Below are 13,026 nucleotides of genomic sequence, written 5' to 3'. Positions count from 1 at the left end.
TTTTAGTGTTGGTGTCCTAAAATCTAACTATTGTTTTAGCTTGTATACAGTGTATCACAAAAGTGAGTACACCCCTCACATTTCTGCAGATATTTAAGTATATCTTTTCATGGGACAACACTGACAAAATGACACTTTGACACAATGAAAAGTAGTCTGTGTGCAGCTTATATAACAGTGTAAATTTATTCTTCCCTCAAAATAACTCAATATACAGCCATTAATGTCTAAACCACCAGCAACAAAAGTGAGTACACCCCTTAGTGAAAGTTCCTGAAGTGTCAATATTTTGTGTGGCCACCATTATTTCCCAGAACTGCCTTAACTCTCCTGGGCATGGAGTTTACCAGAGCTTCACAGGTTGCCACTGGAATGCTTTTCCACTCCTCCATGACGACATCACGGAGCTGGCGGATATTCGAGACTTTGCACTCCTCCACCTTCCGCTTGAGGATGCCCCAAAGATGTTCTATTGGGTTTAGGTCTGGAGACATGCTTGGCCAGTCCATCACCTTTACCCTCAGCCTCTTCAATAAAGCAGTGGTCATCTTAGAGGTGTGTTTGGGGTCATTATCATGCTGGAACACTGCCCTGCGACCCAGTTTCCGGAGGGAGGGGATCATGCTCTGCTTCAGTATTTCACAGTACATATTAGAGTTCATGTGTCCCTCAATGAAATGTAACTCCCCAACACCTGCTGCACTCATGCAGCCCCAGACCATGGCATTCCCACCACCATGCTTGACTGTAGGCATGACACACTTATCTTTGTACTCCTCACCTGATTGCCGCCACACATGCTTGAGACCATCTGAACCAAACAAATGAATCTTGGTCTCATCAGACCATAGGACATGGTTCCAGTAATCCATGTCCTTTGTTGACATGTCTTCAGCAAACTGTTTGCGGGCTTTCTTGTGTAGAGACTTCAGAAGAGGCTTCCTTCTGGGGTGACAGCCATGCAGACCAATTTGATGTAGTGTGTGGCGTATGGTCTGAGCACTGACAGGCTGACCCCCCACCTTTTCAATCTCTGCAGCAATGCTGACAGCACTCCTGCGCCTATCTTTCAAAGACAGCAGTTGGATGTGACGCTGAGCACGTGCACTCCGCTTCTTTGGACGACCAACGCGAGGTCTGTTCTGAGTGGACCCTGCTCTTTTAAAACGCTGGATGATCTTGGCCACTGTGCTGCAGCTCAGTTTCAGGGTGTTGGCAATCTTCTTGTAGCCTTGGCCATCTTCATGTAGCGCAACAATTCGTCTTTTAAGATCCTCAGAGAGTTCTTTGCCATGAGGTGCCATGTTGGAACTTTCAGTGACCAGTATGAGAGAGTGTGAGAGCTGTACTACTAAATTGAACACACCTGCTCCCTATGCACACCTGAGACCTAGTAACACTAACAAATCACATGACATTTTGGAGGGAAAATGACAAGCAGTGCTCAATTTGGACATTTAGGGGTGTAGTCTCTTAGGGGTGTACTCACTTTTGTTGCCGGTGGTTTAGACATTAGTGGCTGTATATTGAGTTATTTTGAGGGAAGAATAAATTTACACTGTTATATAAGCTGCACACAGACTACTTTTCATTGTGTCAAAGTGTCATTTTGTCAGTGTTGTCCCATGAAAAGATATACTTAATACTTAATTATTGTTTTTATTGCCATGGTGATGGTGGACGCTGGCGCATTTGGCTGCCGCTACCGTTACCGTATTTTACCGTATTTTATTGTATTTTTATCGTTTTTCGTTTTCATCTTTTTACACACCTTGTGGATCTATTTCTTTTAAGTTACTTTTGATACTTTTATTTGTGCTTTTGATACTTTTTGTTCTTTCTACTGTACATCGCGTCTGCGGCCGGTGGTGAACGGTGGATGAGTTTTCCTGGGATCGGCACGATGTTGAACTATTCCGTTGACCAGCTGAGGAAGTTCAACAACTGCACTACTCCATCGTGTATTTCAGTCATCAAACAGCTTGGACTCCTTCGCCGGCCTCGTTATATTCACAGGGGCTCCCGGAGAAAGCTTGTTTATCTTCGAAACGGTAACGCTATTCCATCCTTCTGGTCAGCCGTGCGCACTGTCGCTCCGCAAACACGTCATCAGAGCGCTGCTGCCTTGCACACCAGTAGCGGTGTAGTCTCCATGACAACGCTGTCCACGGAGTGGGATGGGAAACGCGGAGTGGACTTAGCAAATCTCCGTTCTCTTCCTCGTTCCTCACAGCCAACTACACAACAATACCACTTGAAAATGGCATTGCTTAATGTTCGTTCACTCAACACAAAAAGTACTGTACTCAGTGAATTTATATCTGACAGTGAACTAGACTTTTTCTGTCTCACTGAAACTTGGCATAAACCCTTGGATTATTTTACGTTAAATCAGACCACGCCAATGGGATACTCGTATATTGATGAACCTCGTATGGAAGGGCGAGGTGGTGGTGTTGCTGCAGTCTATAGGGATGATATTAAAATAACCACTTTGTCTTTTCCTGCTGCTCTTTCTTTTGAACACCTGGCTTTCAAGTTGTCAGGGCCTACTCCTCTGGTCACTGCTGTAGTTTATCGTCCGCCAAAGCCAAACGCTTCCTTTCTCTCTGATTTTTCAGATTTTTTAACCCAGCTTAGTGCCCTCTCATCCTCTGTACTGCTTATGGGTGATTTTAACATCCATATTGATGACAACAACTGTAAATTTGCCAGGGAATTTTTGGAATTGTTACAGTGTTTTAATTTCACACAACATATACATTTTCCAACTCATAAAAAAGGTCATACTCTTGACCTTGTCTGCTCTACTGGTGTCCTAGTTCATCAGCCGTCCAGCCATGACCTTACTGTCTCTGATCATTTGACAATCATCATGGACATTGAGGTCACTAGGCCCATCACTAGAGCTAAACGTAAAATATCCTTCAGGAATCTTCAATATATCTCTCCCTCTGCTTTCTCAGATTCTCTTGTTAAAAAGATGTCTGTCTGTCCTGTACTGTCTAGTAATTCATCTGACCTTGTCGATTACTATAATGACATACTCGCCTCATGTCTTGATGAGCTGGCTCCTTTGAGAACCAAATTTGTTTCATTTAGTCATTCCGCACCATGGTACACAATTGAGCTTCACCAAATGAAATCCCGTAAACGCCAGCTTGAAAGACTTTATAAGAAAACCGGTCTAACAGTACATTATCAGATTTATTCTGATTATCTTCAACATTACAAAGACGCTCTTACGGCAGCCCGATCCACTTACTATTCCGAACTCATACATGCTGGATCAACAAATCCTAAGACTCTCTTTTCCACAATAAATAAACTTCTCAAACCAGTTGACAATACTACCAATTCCTTTACAGTTGACAAGTGTAACTCTTACCTCTCATTTTTTCAAACAAAAGTTGAGAATATCCACAATTTTCTGACAGTTTCCCCTGTCATCTCTGTTTCTCCGCCTATCTCATCTCAATTTATTACCCAGCCTCTGTCTCAGTTCTCACCTGTGTCTCTTTTGGACCTATCTGAGATCTTAACAGGGATGCGAAGCTCCACTTGTGTTTTGGATCCTGCTCCATCAAAACTTGTTAAGGGTTGTTTTCCAGTTATCTCATCACTTATCACAGAGATAATCAATTCCTCTCTTAGTTCTGGCTCAGTCCCTCAATCACTCAAATTGGCTGCTGTTACTCCCATACTTAAAAAACCTGGACTTGACTCTAACATTATGAGTAACTTTCGGCCCATTTCCAATCTTCCATTTCTGTCGAAAATACTGGAACGTGTTGTTGCCTCACAGCTCAAAGATCACCTAAATTCCAATAATCTATTTGAATCATTTCAGTCTGGTTTCCGCCCCCAGCACAGCACTGAGTCAGCCCTCCTCAAAGTCACAAATGACCTTCTTCTTTCCTCAGACTCTGGACAAATTAATATTCTCGTCCTCCTTGATCTTACTGCAGCTTTTGACACCATTAATCACTCCATTCTTCTGTCCCGCCTTGAATCCTCTGTCAACATCACTGGTACTGCCCTTTTGTGGTTAAGGTCATATCTCATAAACAGACAACAGTTTGTTAATATCAACAATTGTAGTTCTGCCATTGCTCCACTGTCCCAAGGCGTTCCCCAAGGCTCAGTGTTAGGTCCCCTTTTGTTTATTCTTTATATGCTCCCCCTTGGTGACATCATACGTCGGCATGGTTTACATTTCCACTGCTATGCTGATGATATTCAGCTTTACATCTCCTCCAAATCCATTAATACTGAACTTCACTCCACTCTGACAAATTGCATCACTGAAATGAAATTGTGGATGAAAGCTAATTTCCTCAAATTAAACTGTGAAAAATCAGATATGATCATCGTAGGTCCTACAACCCTGGCAAAAACCACAAAAAATTTTCAAATTACCATTGATAATGACACTTTGTCTCCGTCTTCTAACATCCGAAATCTTGGTGTAATTTTTGATAGCAACCTCTCTTTTGACCGCCATGTAAATCACATCACCAAAACTGCTTTCTTTCATCTAAAAAACATAGCACGTCTACGTCCATCACTCTCCTTTTCTGCCGCCGAAACCTTGATTCATGCTTTTATTACATCCAGAATTGATTATTGCAATAGCATCCTTTATGGTACATCTAACAAAATCCTAAAAAAACTTCAGTATATCCAGAATTCAGCTGCTCGCCTCCTTACTCATACTCGCTCCCGTGATCATATTACACCTGTTCTACAAAAACTTCATTGGCTTCCCGTTGCTCAATGCATTCAATTCAAAATTCTTCTATTCACTCACAAAGCTCTCCATAATCAGGCCCCATCCTACCTCACCGACCTGCTCCATCAGCACATTCCCTCCCGTAGCCTTCGCTCTTCTGAGGCTAACCTACTGTCCATACCCTCTAGGACCAAGCACCGGACCTGGGGTGACAGGGCCTTTTCCATAGCTGCTCCATCTTTATGGAATGCTCTCCCCAAACACCTACGAGATTGTCCTGACCTGTCCAAATTCAAGTCACTTCTCAAAACTCATCTATTCAGAGTGGCATTTAACTTGTAACAACACAAAATAAATGCTTTTATTTTTGCTATTCTTTTTAATAGTTTTTATACTTAGATCACGACAGAAATGTGAAGTCCTAGATCCTAAAACTTGTAAAGTTTTCAGTTTCCTGATTGCATGTAAATCTGTCCTGTTTCTGTCTAATTTTAAGAAATTGTTCTATATTTGTTGTTCTCTCTCATAATTTAGCTAATTTTTAATGAACTGTCTTATGCTGCTCTCTTTGTTTTTATCTTAATTATTCTTGATGTTGATGTACTATTTTGATTTTGTACTATGATTTGTATGGTGTATGTACGTATTTGTTTTGATTATTTGTCTTATGTAAAGCGTCTTTGAGTATCTTGAAAAGCGCTATATAAATAAAATGTATTATTATTATTATTACTTAAATATCTGCAGAAATGTGAGGGGTGTACTCACTTTTGTGATACACTGTAAGTATTTGCAAAAGAAATCCTGATGTGGGTGAACAAATGTTATAACATGCATTATTTCATTTGGCAAGTACCTAATAAGCATCATTAACCACTGCTTAGTGCCCTACAACCAATAACATATATTAGGCTGTTACTATAGCATCATGTTGCTATTAAATGGAGCTTACTCACAAGGAAGAAACTGGTTACTAATTTTTTCATACCGTTTGTTTATACTGTTTGCATTATCCTGGGTTGTAGTGGGTGCAGTGCCACCTGGAAACACTGGAAACAGGGCAAGAATATAGAGCAATCCACTTACTTACACCTAAGGACAATGTAAACCAGTCAGTCATATTTTAGTATGTTTTAGAAAGGTGTGAGAAAACTAGGGTGCCCTGAAAAAACCCACACATACACTTGCTAAGCTCTACACAGACAGTGATTAGAGATGAGGACTAAACCCACATCCCAAGCATTTACGCTGCTGTGCCACACCCACTTAAAGATTCATTAACTCATTTATTCATTCATTGTCTGTTTCACCTCCGCTTTATCCTAGTCAGGGTTGTGGTAGGTCGGATTCACTGGTTAAAAGGCATGAAACACCCTAGACAGGTCACCAGCACATTCAAACCATGATATATAAATGATATATAGATGGACTCCTACCTGAAATTAATTAATGCTAACAAGGTGCACGAGTGCCAATTAAAAAGGAAACGACATATCAGTCATCTACGCTTTTCTGCTAATGCGAAAGGACACGACTCTAGCACGGCTCACTAACAAATCCATTTAGCAGTTAAGCTTTATTAAATTTACATGCTGTAAAGATTTTAGTTTTATTAATAGAACCATATTGTAATGTGGTAGTAGCCGGATGAGGGCTACTTCACGTCAGGGCTCAGACGTGGCTGCGCTTGATCTGTCACGTTTTTTGGAATAACACATTAGTGTCTAGTGCTCTCCTGCACAATCTAGTTTGGCCTGTAGGTGGGGTGTGAGGCTCAGTGCTTGTGATGTGTCAATCATATGTGAGACAATCACCCATATCTTATAAGCATTTTCCTTTATACTGCAGCTTCTTGCTATCCTTTTCGTCAGCACATTAGCTGATACACCTCTTTCTCCTAAAGTCAGTAGTTTTAATACTAGAAAGTTAATTTTCTGAATTCTAAATCAAAAGGAGCACTTTATGACTTAATAATGTTATTTACCATCAAACTTACCTCAGTCACTTACACACTGCTCGGTACTATCCTGCAGGAGTTCTCACGCTTCCACGTAGAGATCACACCCATGCTGGACCGACTGATGAACAACAGGAAAGAGTGGAATGCTTTAAAGGAAATATATGAGGCCAAACTGGCAAAGCTTGAGGAGGCCAAGAAGGCTCAGGAGGAAGCCGTGACAGCCGCAGCAGCTATCAAGCAGGGTGAGGACCTTAAATACATACATAATAAATCATACTGTTACTACAAAATACATAATTACTAAGACATTTTACAAGTGTTTAATACTTTGTGTATATTAATTTACACTTGATCACCCATAATGACAAAGTAAAAACAAGCTATTAGAGTTTTTCAACAATTAATTAAATATCAAAGAACAAAGTGTATTTGACTCCTTGCTGCAGTACTGCAAACTGATGGCCAGGTGCATCCTGTTTGGTTTAATTATCCTTAATATCCATTTACATGTACAATGCAATTATAGTCGTTATAGTAATTTAAATTAATTAGACATAGTTTGGAAATGCTTACACTGCACTGTCAGTACAAAAATCAAACAATAAAGTCTAAGTGTCCAACTTCATATGGAATTTTGCAATCAAATTGTGGCAAAGATATAAAGAATGTGTAAGGTTTTGAGGTTTCCAGGACCACAGTGGCCTGAAATGAAAGAAATTTGGCTTAACCTTGAGCCTTCCGAGAGTTTTAGGATCCAAGAGAAATTTAGAAGGACCTTTGTAAGAGAGGCAAGAAAGAAACGTTCTTAAGTGGGACAGCTAAAGCCTAGACTTCAATTCCATTAAACATCTGTGGAGAGACCTGAAGATGGCAGTTCAAAGACACTCAACATTCAGTCTGGAGGATCTTAAGAGGATCAGCCATGATGGGATAATCCGCCTGTTAGGTGTAGCCTAAAGTCACTACACAGACGTCTCTTCTATAGACACAGATCAGGAGAGAAAGAACCCTCACAGGGAAAGCACTCAGACAAGAGACAAGGTCAGAGTTTGAGATGCTTTCATTAATTCTGAGTACTACAAGAGCTTATATAGACACAGATATCTCTAGAAAAGGCTTAATGTTTAGTTAGGAGGTGAGCTGTGCAGCTGTAATTGCTTCCAGAGGTGCTTCTACAAAGTACATGTTCACTTTGTCAATATGGATGATTAAGTGTAGACTGGTGGTTATAATATCCATTATATGAGAAAGAAGTCGTTACACAGTGTACGCTGATCAGCCATAACATTAAAACCACCTCCTTGTTTCTACACTCACTGTCCATTTTATCAGCTCCACTTACCATATAGAAGCACTTTGTAGCTCTACACTTACTGACTGAAGTCCATCTGTTTCTCTGCATGCTTTGTTAGCCTCCTTTCATGCTGTTCTTCAATGGTCAGGACTCTTCCAGGACCACCACAGAGCAGGTATTATTGGGTAGTGTATAATTCTCAGCACTGCAGTGACACTGACATCTTGGTGGTGTGTTAGTGTGTGTTGTGCTGGTATGAGTGGATCAGACACAGCAGTGCTGATGGAGTTTTTAAACACCTCACTGTCACTGCTGGACTGAGAATAGTTCACCAACCAAAAATGTCAAGCCAACAGCGCCCTGTGGGCAGCGTCCTCTGACCACTGATGAAGGTCTAGAAGATGACCAACTCAAACAGCAGCAATAGATGAGCGATCGTCTCTGACTTTACATCTACAAGGTGGACCAACTAGGTAGGAGTGTCTAATAGAGTGGACAGTAAGTGGACATGGTATTTAAAAACTCCAGCAGCGCTGCTGTGTCTGATCCACTCATACCAGCACAACACACACTATCACACCACCACCATGTCAGTGTCACTGCAGTGCTGAGAATGACCCACCACCTAAATTATACCTGCTCTGTGATGGTGCTCTGTAGTGGTCCTGATCATTGAAGAACAGGGTGAAAGCAGGCTAAAAAGGTATGTAGAGAAATAGATGGGCTACAGTCAGTAATTGTAGAACTACAAAGTGCTTCTATATGATAAGTGGAGCTGATAAAATAGACAGTGAGTGTAGAAACAAGGAGGTGGTTTTAATGTTATGAATGGTGTATATAGCTTCAATTTTAAATATTTAATCCCCTGAAAAAGGATTTATAACTAAGTTTTGCTTTAAATATTTATCAGATGAGTACCGCAGAAAAAAATAATGTAGAATTTTAGAGTAGCAGGATGTTTTGTTAATACTGTCATGTCATAATTATTTAGCCCCTACATACTATTGCTAGTCTTTATGACCTAAAGTTGGATTACACCATGATTACCCATTAGAAACTCGCTTCAGCTTTGATGTGTTATATAAACACCACCCAGATATTCAAGTGCTCAACGTGTGCTGCAACTCTGGTGAAAACTAAGGAGCTGTCTCTAAAGCTGAGAGAGGAGATGATTTCATTGCATTAAAAGGTTTTAGGGTATAAGAAGTTTTCCAAGACCTTGCCCATTCCTAGAGGGCATTGTTCAGAAGTTTCAAATTTATGGCACATCAGCAAACCTGCCTGACAAGAGGACTTTTCAATCTCATCAGGACAACCATGTACAATATTTGTATTGCTGCCAAAGACTTATGGGAAGACCTGATGAGAACTAAGACAAATATGTCAGTGAGAGCTATTAGAAATCACCTGACAATAAAGAACTTCATTGCTGGACATTCAGGTCATCTGGATTACAATGAAAGGAATTATGATATATCTGCAAAGTTTTGGTACACAGTTCTATGGAGTCATTGGAGTCAGCGCTGGTACTGTTCGTCCATACAGATCAGTGGTTTGTCTGGTGCAAGAAAAGAGACTAATGACCACATAAATACAATCCCCATTGTCAAGCATGGAGGTTGGTCAGTGATTATGTGAAGCTTTTCTACAGGAACTGGGTATCTTTACCATATTACTGTCATGGATTCACAGAAATACCAAGTCATTTTAATGAGGAATTTTATGTCGTCTGTACTAAAACTGAACCTTGGGGATTATTGGACTTCACCAAGACAATGATCCCAAGCACACTTTCAAGTCATTCAAAGCTTGGTTAAGAAATCAATCCTGGAATATCCTGGAGTGGCCTTTTCAGTCTGCAGATTTAAATCCCATAGAACATTTTTGGTGGGTAGGTGAAGTCATCTAACTTTAATGATCTGGAGGCTTTTGCATGAAAGGAACTGGCAAAGATTCCACAAGGGAGAGTCAGAAACTTGATAGCACTTAACAAAATTGCTTAGAGGTTATCAAGGCAAAGGCATGTCCCACTAAGTACTGGGGCTGGGGGATGAATAAGCGTTCACATGGACTAGATGTTTTTCATTTAATCTATAAAAATATAGTTTATATAGTTTAAAGAGGTAAAATTGATACAAAGTAACAAATATGTTGTTGTTGTTGTTGTCTATGTTCAACTAAACTTGTACTTCTTTCTACCTTTACAGCAAGTGCTGCTCAAGCTACACAGTCTAAGACCTGCATTCTCAGCTGAGTCTCCAACAGTCAAGAGCAGAAACACGGCAAACAAATTAAAATCTCTCATTTAGTTACAGTACATCATATATTTGAGAAATGCTCACATTTAAAGCACTCCTGTACATTTCAAATAGTTTAATGTTTAATTATATACACACATATTGAGCCCCACCAACCCACACTGCAGTTAAAATAGCTAGGCTTTGAAGTGGACATTATTAAGAGTCTCTATATTACTCCCTATCCCAATTTGCAAGTGGCATGCGTGTATAAAGGACTATTAGTAGTCAATCCCAAATGACCTTTTCCCCCATTTGTGACCTCTTTATAAAAGATAATAAAGCATTACTGTAGACTCTATGAATTGCAATTCATGGCCAACAGTTCAGGCCAAAAATTCAGCCATCCTGGTTGCTGAATACAATGGATAACCCAGTTTAGCTAATGGAACACACAGGCAGGTTTGATTTCAGCCAGCTATGTATGATGTTAATCCTACTTGTCTTAAACCATACAATCAAAGTCAAGCAATCTTCTTTAAGTTAACATTTTGTTACAATTTAAAGATGCAGAAGAGATGAGAAAAAGTACAGGGACTAAAAAGCCATGTCTAAAATAATAATAATAATAAAAAAAGGCCGCTCAGTGGCGCAGCGGTAAAACACGCTAGCACACCAGAGCTGGGATTTCGAATACATTGTATTGAATCTCATCTCTGTTATCCAGACCAGGGTTCCTCATAACTGGTGCAATTACGACCTCTGCTGGCTGATTGATGGTGCCTGTGCAGAGTTGGGGGATAATGCTGATCAGGGTGTGGCTCTCAGTGCACAAGACTGATCTGCATATGAACTTGCCTTGTGCAGGTAAAAAGATGCAGTAGGTACTGCACACGTATCGGAGGGGATGTGTGTCAGTTGCGAAGCTCCTCAGTCAGCAGTGGAGGGTTGTATCGGGGTAATTGGATATGACTAGATTAGGGGGGAACATTGGGGGAAAAAATTGGAGAAATAAAATAAAAATAAATGAAAATATAATTAAATTAAAAACAAAACTTAGCAGGTTGACCACTAGGGGTGGGTTTATAAAATAGATTTTTCGATTCGAATCGATCTTTATTTGAATGATCCGATATCGATTCATATAAACGCGAGATCAATCTTTTAAATGAGCCCCTTTTTACGGTGTACACGGAAATCTGTTACCTTCTTTAATCTCGCGTGACCAGCCGCTGTTTTTTTCGTGCAACGAGATCTGACCTGCACATCAGTTCAGCATGGCAGAAGCTCCAGTAATGCCTCCTTCACACTACATGATTTCTGCCCTGATTTTCGGCGACTGGTCTGCGCTAGATTTGCCGGCTCGGAAGCAACTCGGCTCTTAATCAATGTGAAACAGCGAGGTGAAACAGCGAGGGGAAACAGCGAGGGGAAACACACGGGAGAGGTTGTAAACAAGTGGAGCAGGGGCGTAATATAGTTATCGTTCTCTACAAAACAAAATATTTATTAACCTTCAACTTCAGAACAATCCCTGTTGGTTGTGTTGCCAAATCCACTCAGATTCCTTTATTTTTTTCTCTTTGATATTACGCTACTCATCAGCGCACAAACTTTGATCGCGCGCTACTTGTTGGAGTGTATTTTAGGACGTGGTTTCATTAAACCCCTCGTCACTTCTCACGTGTGTTTTTGTGACAAAACGTAGTTTGGGAGACCAGACAGACTCATCTGAGATTCCTCCTGGTGATAGATGGTGTAGATGTGAAACCCCCCCCCCCCCTAATTAATCTAACTATTTTAGGGGCTCATAGATAACCAGAAAGTCACCAAAAGCTAAAAAAAAAAAACACCCACAGTTTCTAAAGCTTCAGGTAAGGCGAGTGTTCATGACTTCACAATAAGAAAAATACTAGAAACAAACATCAGTGCTTGTCTCACAACTGGATGATCTCTGTGGGCAAATCAAAGTATTTAGACAACAGGTCTCTTATTATGTCTGGCAAAACAACAAACACAGCATTTCACAATAGGGACATTATCAAACATGGAAGGTTTTGTAATGTTGTGGGGGTGCTTTGTTGTGTCATCAAGAGTCACAAAGAAAGAGTTTAAATGATGCATTCTTTGATTGAAAGAATGAAAATTTAGACACTGAGGCATAAGGGATTAATGTAGACACTGGTGTAAAATCAGAAAGCAATTATTGTACAGTAAACAGAATAAAAGCAATCACAGTTTTGACCAGTGGAGACTTTGTGTGATACTTAAATTATCAGTTCATGCCTGAAAACCTAGCAGTGTCTCTGATTTAAACCAGTTAGGTAAAAAAAAAAAAACAGACGTGAAATGCTAATATCATGTAATACAAAGCATTTACATGAGGATAATGAAGGGGAAATTGTCTTTTTTTTACATTTTAGGTTGATCTGGGTGTTGAATAACTTCAATACCTTAAATAAAATGATAGTTTATAATAAGTCACATTATAATTTACTTTTCTTTCTGTTTAATGATCTGAAATGCTAAATGAAGTAAGTAAAAAATGTGGAGAGTTTCTTAAATTAAAAAATAAGGAGCTAAAATCTGAACAGAGCTAAAAGACCCCTTGACATTCTGCACACTTTGTGTTGTTAATTACATTTTGAACGGAACTTCTACCCATTAATTTATACTTTATAGTGTAACATGATGACATTAGAGTTTTTTAAAAAGGAATTAAACTCCTAATTGTGATCTGGTGCATCTGGTTTGCGTTAAAATCCTTGAAATGTGTCTAGAACTCAGTCCACTTGTTGAAATT

The 13,026-nt window shown here is 39.9% G+C and overlaps 1 protein-coding gene across 2 annotated transcripts in view; it reads left to right on the top strand.

Moving 5' to 3' along the window:
* pde6a (phosphodiesterase 6A, cGMP-specific, rod, alpha) overlaps positions 1 to 12,645 on the top strand; it is a 43,715-nt gene extending 31,070 nt beyond the window's left edge. For both annotated transcript variants that reach the window (XM_062999954.1, XM_062999955.1), the window contains 2 exons: positions 6,766 to 6,934; positions 10,194 to 12,645. In XM_062999954.1, the coding sequence (XP_062856024.1) occupies positions 6,766 to 6,934; positions 10,194 to 10,240 (216 nt within the window). In that variant the 3' untranslated portion in view covers positions 10,241 to 12,645. The remainder of the gene's footprint in view (positions 1 to 6,765; positions 6,935 to 10,193) is intronic.
* The last annotated feature ends 381 nt before the right edge of the window (positions 12,646 to 13,026 follow it).

Source organism: Trichomycterus rosablanca, chromosome 8 (genome assembly GCF_030014385.1).
Source record: "Trichomycterus rosablanca isolate fTriRos1 chromosome 8, fTriRos1.hap1, whole genome shotgun sequence".
Taxonomy (NCBI): Eukaryota; Metazoa; Chordata; class Actinopteri; order Siluriformes; family Trichomycteridae; genus Trichomycterus; species Trichomycterus rosablanca.
Note: the sequence above shows the minus strand (reverse complement) of the source record. Positions and strands in the feature narration are given on the sequence as shown.